An 8657-nucleotide genomic window follows, 5' to 3' on the forward strand; every position below is an offset into this window, starting at 1 on the left:
CTCGCTGATTAGCCAATGGGAAGGGTAGCGAAGTTATGGTTAATTACCTTGTTTCTCTATTATTAGATAGGAAGACTAGAGGCCCGGTACGCAAAATTCATGCATGGTGGGGTCCCTTAGCCCGGCCTGTACCCTCTCCAATCTGGGACCCCTCGGAGGATGTCCGACTGCTGGTTTAGGCCCACAGGATCGGGCCTAAACCGGCAGTCGGACACCCCTCTTGCAATCTGGGACCACTGGCTCCTAACCACTTATCTGCCTGCCTGCCTGATGCCCTTAACTGCTCCCCTGCCTGCCTGATTGCCCCTAACTGCCTCTGCCTGCCTTTCTAATCGCCCCTAACCACCTCTGCCTGCCACCCCGATCGCCCCTAACTGCTCTCCCCTGCTGGCCTAATCACCCCTAACTGCTCTCCCCTGCTGGCCTGATCACCCCCTAACTGCTCCCCTGCCTGCCTGATTGCCCCTAACTGCCTCTGCCTCGGCCCCTGCCACCGTGGCTTTATCTGGTCTAATTAGCATATTACCCTTTTATTAGTAGAGGTTTGGGATCCTCCTCAACCATGTCCCAGGAGTTCAGATATTTTTCTTCTCCATGCTAAGGACTGCCTAGGAATAGGACTTATAGTAGGTGTCAGGATATCCCCCTGATGAACTTGCTTGTAATGCCAGCCCAGGATGCTATCACAGATCAGACTTTGCAGAGTCTCATCTCCTATCTTTTCCACAAAACTACCCATTCTCTCATTGATTCTTTTCTTTCAGTACAATTTTCTGGAAGCTGATGGTGAGGGTCCCTTACTTCTTGAATGCCATTGTTAGCCAGATCAAGAGAGTTTGGGATTTATGATATTTTTGTTCCAATACAAATCTTCACTTTCATTCCTGAATGGAGATATAATTTTCAGGAAGAGAACATATGATAGAAAGGTTTACCTGCAAAGGATTTTTATGCTTTGTCACTCCAGTCTACATGATTACTTAAACACATTTAGAACTGTAGGTAATGGAAATTAATTTTATGTACCCTTGTGTATTTAATGTACAGTATATTGCCTTAACTGTTTTGCTCATGGGTGTACTCCCCAGGACTTAGAACTAGGCTTGGCACCTAGTAGCACCTCAATTAATAGTTGTTGATATGGAATGAACTAGGTCTAATATGCTGTGTCTCAGTGAATGAAGAATCCAGTGGCCATTTGTAACTATTTAAATTTAAATTAATTTAAATAAAATTAAGAATTCAGGTCTTTGGAAGCATTATCCATCTCAAGTGCCCATTAGCCATATATAATAACACATGAGCGCAGTAGGTCTCCTTTCCCCTACTGGACAGTGCAAAGGTAAGTTTTTCATTATTGCACACAGTTTTGTGGGCGTTGCTGAGTAGAAACATCATGCAAACTGGGGAATTCCATAATTTTATGCTTGGTAAAATTAGTTTAGGAAAGAATGAGGAGAAAGATAGATGGGGAGGAATGTGGGAAATAGTTGGAAAAGGAGTGGGAAGAGGAAAAAGGCAAATAATCAATTTTCACAAAAGTTGTGTTATATATACAAGGTAATGCTTCCTATTTAATTTTCAGTTAAGTCAAAGGGTCATTGTAATGAAAAAGAGAGTCATTCTTACCTGTATGATATTGCCATCCATGATGTATAGGTAATCCCCACAAAATATTTTGTTCATTTTCTGGTGCAAATTTTTCAAAATACTTGGCTGTTTCATTCAATAGGATTTTATATGCTCCTAGTCTTTCAAGGTAATGCCAGAAATTAATGATGTACTTTCCATTTTCTATCTTGTAATCACTAAGCTTATCAGGACAATCTTTCCACAGAGGGGGATATGCATCTGAGAGACTGGATACTACTGCAAAAGAAGCAAAATTACAGCCAATCACTACACAAGCCCAGGAAAATGGGAAGTCCTGGTGTTTAACCTGGAGATTAAAATTATGACAAGAAGTTAATGAAATTGGAGGAGGAAGTCATATGATTTTTTTTTGCACATCTGCTAATAAAAACTCTTTATTATCTTTACTAAAAATGATAGGGTGGAGAGAAATAAAGATAATGAGGAACCTATCTTGTTAATGATCTTCCAAGTAAATAATGTTGATTATATATCAGTCTTTAGACTTTTTAGTAATGCTTGGTTTCTTCCTAAATTTATTTCTGTCTTTCATATTAACTATAATAAGGAATTATATGTCATCTCCAGAGGTATTGTATTTGTTTAAAATATGTTTTTATTGATTTCAGAGAAAGGAAGGGAGAGGGAGAGGGATAGAAACCTTGATGATGAGAGAATCATTGATCAGCTGCCTCCTACATGCCCCACAATGGGGATCGAATCCACAACCCTGGCATGTGCCCTAACTGGGAATTGAACCCTGACCTCCTGGTTCATCGGTCAATGCTCAACCACTGAGCAACACAGGCCGGGCAAGAGGTATTGTATTTTAAAAGATAGCTGTTGATCTAAACTCATCTCTATTGGATGGCATTTAGCAACTTAAAAGTATAGGGTAAATAATTTTAGATAGAATTTGAAAGATATTTTAGTGATATTTTTTACTTTACCAGATCTTTTTTACATGTCAGTAATGTGCAAGCCCAGACTTGTATGTCAGACCTGTTAACCCAAATCCCACATTAGTAGGATCTGAGGTAAAGGTAGTTTATTTGGGGTTACAGAAAAAAAGGAGGGAGAAAGTAAGGAAAGGAGGATAGCTAATACAGGAAGAGATGGTTGGCTTGCCTCCACTAAGGATATGGCTGCTTAATATTGTCTTGGAACTAATGAAGACCATTATTATGAAAGACCCAGTGGCCTTGAAAGAAAAAAGTGAGTGGAATTTTGTCTAATCATCCACTGATTAAGATGACCCAAAGGGTAGGAACTCTCCTGCCATTCTGCTTGCACAAGTCGGAATGTCAAACAGGTTCTTACAGGTGTTCCAGGGAACAGCAGAGGAGTTGAAGCCCAAGGAAGTAGGTAAGAGGTACAGGTTAAACTGCAATACAGTTGCCAGTTGCACCTGCACAAAGCCGGTCTAAACCTGTGTGGAACTGGTCCAAGCAGCACGGAGCCAGAGAACCCAGAAACCTGAAACTGCCCAACAGGAATGCACAACAGTCACAAGACAAGCTGCTTTCTCTGGCCAAGCAATTGGGAATGTTCTCTGACCACAGTGAAATCAAGCTGGAAATCAACAACAGAAGGACAACAAGAAAATTACCTACAGCCCAGCCGGCATGGTTCAGTGGTTGAGTATCTACCTATGAACCAGGTGGTCATCCTCAGTGTGGGGCATGCAGGAAGCAGCCTATCAATGATTGTCGCTCATTGATGTTTCTATCTCTCTCTCCCTCTCCCATCCTCTCTTAAATCAATAATAATATATATATTTTAAAAATCCTATTTCCACTTGTTAATATCTACACATGCTATTGATTTTTGTTTTTTCACCTTGTATTGTAGGTAATTTTCTTTTTTAAAATATATTTTTATTGATTTCATAGAGGAAAAGAGAGGGAGATAGAGATAGAAACATCAATGATGAGAGCGAATCATTGACCGGCTGCCTCCTGCAAGCCCCAACTGGGGATTGAGCCCACAATCCAGGGCATGTGGCCTGACTGGGAATTGAACTGTGACCTCTGGATTCATAGGTCGATGCTCAACCACTGAGCCATGCCAGCCAGATATGGGAACAGGATTTTTTTAAGTGCCATTTACAATAACTTCAAAAAATTTAAATATTTAAGTTAAAATATAAGAAAACATGTAAGGAATCTGTGTGATGAAATAAATCAAAGAAGACCTAATTGCTTATAGAGACATACCATACTCATAGTTTGGATAATTTAATATAGTAGAGATATCAATACTCCATACATTTATATATAGGTTCCACCTAATTCTTATCAATAGCTCAACAAGGTTTATTTCCCTCAAATATAAAGAATTTTACTCTAAAATTTATATGGAAAGAGAAAGACCCTATATTATCTAAAAACTATTTTGAACTATAGGAATACAGCGGGAGGAGTCATTTTCCCTGGCTGCATACATAACCACAGAAATCAAGACAATGTGGCACTGTTGGAGGACTAGGCACATAGATTATGAAACAGAATAGGGAAATGAAATAAATCTACACAAATATGAGTAATTTTTGACAGAGATGCAAAGGCAATTTAATAAAGGAGGGATAGATTTTTGAGTAAGTGATGCTAGAGCAATTAGACATCCACAGGCAAACAAATAAACCTCAGAGTAATTCACACGCCTTATACAAAAATTAACTCAAAGTAGATCAGGAAGATAAATTTAATACACAAAACTATAAAACTTCTAAATAAAAGAGGATAAAACATTTTTGAAACCTATGATTAGGCAAATAATTCTTAGACTTGAATCCCTGAGCACTTAAAAGTAAAAGTTCAGAAAAATAATTTGATAAATTGGACTTGGCAAAATTTCAAAAATTTGCTGTCTGAAAAATAGTGTTAAGAGGATGAAAAGATAAGCCATAAAAGGAAAACTGATCCATGGGACTCAGGAAAAAGCCTTTAAATTTCCCTCTGTGAAAGAGTCTGTTATGAGGAGGAAAAGATAAGCTACAGACTAAGCAAAAGTATTTGCAAACCACATATCCAACAAAGGACTTGTGTCTAGACCAGTGATGGCGAACCTATGACACTCATTTTTTGGTTGATTTTTCTTTGTTAAATGGCATTTAAATATATAAAATTGTTATGCCCAGATTTCAGGATCCCCAAGAACCCACATCAGGGAGCCAGTCCGATGCAATAGCATAAGAGTCTTTATTCGAGCTAGCTCGGCTCCCCCTTCTTGTCGACGCAGCGACAGGAAGCAGAGAGAGAGAACTCTGTGGTGACACGGCACCAGAGTTAATTTAGGGTTTTTCAAAATGCGGACACGCCGAGCTCAAAAGATTCGCCATCACTGGTCTAGACTATATAAAGAATTCTCAAAACTCAACAGAAAGTAATCAAGTTAGAAAATTGGTCAAGACATGAATAGCCATTTTGCCGAAGATATATAGATGTCAAGTAAATACATGAAAAAATGTTTAGTTAGCATCTTTTCGCCATTGAAGAAATGCAAATTAAAACCACAATGAGATATCACTGCATACCTATAAGAATGTTTAAAATAAAAAGTAGTGATAACACAAACGCAAGTATGTTCATTTGTATGTTGCTGGTGGGACTGTAAAATGGTACAACCACTCTAGAAAATAATTTGGCAGTTTCTTTTAAAAGTGAAGACCTTTTTTTAAGAAGTGAAGAACAGATTAGTCATTTCTAGGGGTCAGGATAAGAAGGGATGGGCTAAATGTGGATATAAAAAGGTAGAATGAGGAAGTCTTGTGGTGATAGTATAACTCATTATCTTGATTGTGATAATGATTACATAATGTTACACATGTGATGAATTTGCATAGAGATACACACATATATATTGTCGTGTAAGACTCCCTCCATGTTCTGCGTGGAGTAGGGTTCGGTATCTGAAAGAGGGGCCGCACACAAATGAGAGAGAAATGACACGAGATAATTTTGAAATATTGGGGGACCAGGCGGGCAAGTCCCGAAGGACTTCCACCTATGCTCAGGCCACTCCAATCTTTTATTGAGCTTGGCGTAGTCTTAGGTAAGGAGATTTCAATGACACACAGATCAGCAGACAGTTTCTAGGAATAGACAAGAGTATCTGATTAGCTCATCTGTAGACAATTTCCAGGAATAGGCAGGGTATCTGATCAACAATAATCAACAAGGGCCTACACAAATATCTAAGGAATTCAGTGAGCTAAGGTGGGGATAATGCTTTAGCTACCATTATCTAGATTAACTGGGTGGTGTCTAAATTAACTGGGTGGTGCACAGCCCTGACCTTTGCTAGGACTTCAAAGGTTACTAGCTTCTGGGGGTCTCTGTCTATACTCAGCTAATGAAGACAGTAAATGGTTGCCTGCAATATATACAGGCACACAAATGAGTACAGGTATAACTGGTAAAATCTGAATAAGCTGTATGGCTTGAACCAATATTAATACTTTTGTTTGATAATATAAAATGTTCACATTGAGGGAGTTTAGGTAAAGGATGCTTGATACCTCCCTGTATATTTCCTTACACTTTCCTATGAATAGATACTTATTGTGAAATAATAAGTTTTATTAGAAAGTGAGAATACATATATGTTATTTTATTTTATATAAATTTGTGCACGGGTGGGGTCCAGCTGGCCCGCCCCAATCAGGACCAATCAGGCCCAGCTGGACGGGGGGAGGGGACTCTGGAGGTTGGCAATCTGGCCCCGCCCCCCTAGTTGAACTCCCAGTTGAGGGAACAATTTGCATATTAGCCTTTTATTATATAGGATGGCCAGTTTCCTCTGTGGGGTAATAAAGGTTTTAAGTAGTTGATTTTTGCTAATTTCTGAGTAGAGGAATGGCATGCCAGCATGTATTTAATTTGTATTTCTCTTATCATGAATATGTTAACACAAAGAATATAACTGTCAAAACAGATTCACATGAATCTGAAATTTTTCCCAACCCGAAGCTTATTAATAATTTTTAGGATACAAGCAAGAAGCAGACATACACAGAATTGATTTTGGAGGGAAAGAAGGCTTCAGACACTGCATCCTAATTGTCTTTTTCTCCTGCACGAATGTGCAATTTGCATTTGGTTTAAGACATGTTCTGAACAGCATATGCAAATATACTGTCCTCAAAGGCAGTGATTCCACTCCTAGGATTCCAAGTTTCTGTTACTAAGACAGGTTTTAAAAAAGCCTATGAAATTTATTTTCATCATCAGCTCAACATCATAAATCCATAAATTCTATGTTTATTTGCAATAAGCGATCTAAACAGATGTGATCCATCCTGCCTGATAAAAGCATTTTTATAGAGTAAGTCCCTGTTATTGTTTCACTAGAGACCCAGTGCACAAAAACTTGTGCACTCCGTGGGTCCCTCAGCCCGGCCTGTGCCCTCTCGCAGTCTGGGGCCCCTCAGGGGCCCCTTCCCCTGGCTGCTGGCACCAGTTTTCCTCCGGTGCCCGGAACCCAGGCCTTCGCTCTTCGCCGGGAGGGGCTGGCACAGCGGGCTTCACTCTTTGCTCTTTGCTCGCCATGCAGGCCTTCGCTCACTGCTCCTGCCTGGGGCCAGCCGGCTTCGCTCCGTCGCTTGGCGCCTACATATGCAAATTAGCCGCCATCTTTGTTGGCGGTTAATTTGCATATCGCCCTGATTAGCCAATGGGAAGCATAGCGAAGGTACGGTCAATTACCCTTTTGTCTTTTATTAGATAGGATAGCTAGCTTATGTACTAGGAGATGTTTTAAGGGAGGACAAGTATATGAAGAGGGCTGGTCTAAGTCAATCATAACCAAGGGCATTCTGCTTAGCAAGGGATGAGACAAAACCTGATATTAAATTACTTCCAAATAAAGAAAGTATAGCCTTTTTTCATGTTTAAGTGACATTTGGATATCTTTTTTTTATGTTTTATTGATTTTTTACAGAGAGGGAGGGAGAGGGACAGAGAGTTAGAAACATCGATGAGAGAGAAACATCAATCAGCTGCCTCCTGCACACCCCCTACTGGGTATGTGCCCGCAACCAAGATACATGCCCTTGACCAGAATCGAACCTGGGACCCTTCAGTCCGCAGGCCAACTCTCTATGCACTGAGCCAAACTGGTTAGGGCTTGTATATCTTTTTGCCAAACTTTTTTCACATCCTTTGCCTCTTGCCAAAATTTGGTCCTTTTTTGTTTTTCAGTTGATTATTAAGATTCTCTCTCTTTCACACTCACATAAAAGTGATGTTCTTGATTTATGATTGCCATTATTTTTACCATTTTGTGATGTGCCTTTTATTTTGCACATGTCTGTATGCTAACCCATATATACACACATGTCTATATTTATTTCTGTATATATCAGTCTGTATATGTGTTAAACATATCTGACTCTAAGCCAGTACCAATGGCTCATGCTACACTTGCCCTGACCCCACTCTTACTAGTATATTTGTATCTTTTTCGATGGTGGTGATAATCCAGGATCTTATTATCTACAGGTATTATTTTTTTGTTCAACTTGGGATACATGCAATATAATAGTTTCAGAATTGCTACCCTGTACTTTTATGAGAAACAAGTACACAATAGAGTACTGTATATATACAGCCATCTTTGACCTCACAGTATCCAGACTGTTTTCTAAAATTACACCTCCACCTCTAGTCTTCTGGGATGTAATGTATCTGCATTTCATCTTGGGTTTTGCAACTACTGCTGATAAATAAGCCCATGGCTTTGGTGGCCTCTGAAGTCTGAAGGCCATGTGTGCCTCATTTGAGCAGACCCATATGTAGTGGCCTGAAAAGCTGCTCATTTTATTTTTTATTTTTTTAATAAGTCTTTATTGTTCAGATTATTACAGTTGTTCCTCTTTTCCCCCAAATAGCTCCCTTCCACCCGGTTCCCACCCACCCCATGCCCTTACCTCCCCACCATTGTCCTCATCCATAGGTGTTCAATTTTTGTCCAGTCTCTTCCCACACCCCCCACACCCTTTCCCCCTCAGAATTGTCAGTCCACTC

The 8657-nt window shown here is 39.8% G+C and overlaps 1 protein-coding gene across 1 annotated transcript in view; it reads right to left on the minus strand.

Annotated features, from left to right (window-relative positions):
- The window catches only part of LOC102251172 (protein LEG1 homolog), a 25642-nt gene that overhangs the window by 11336 nt on the left and 5649 nt on the right, over nucleotides 1–8657 (minus strand). The window contains 1 exon segment of the mRNA XM_014533929.1: nucleotides 1630–1869. Coding sequence (XP_014389415.1) covers nucleotides 1630–1869 — 240 coding nt within the window.

Source organism: Myotis brandtii, unplaced genomic scaffold (assembly GCF_000412655.1).
Source record: "Myotis brandtii unplaced genomic scaffold, ASM41265v1 scaffold123, whole genome shotgun sequence".
Lineage (NCBI taxonomy): Eukaryota > Metazoa > Chordata > Mammalia > Chiroptera > Vespertilionidae > Myotis > Myotis brandtii.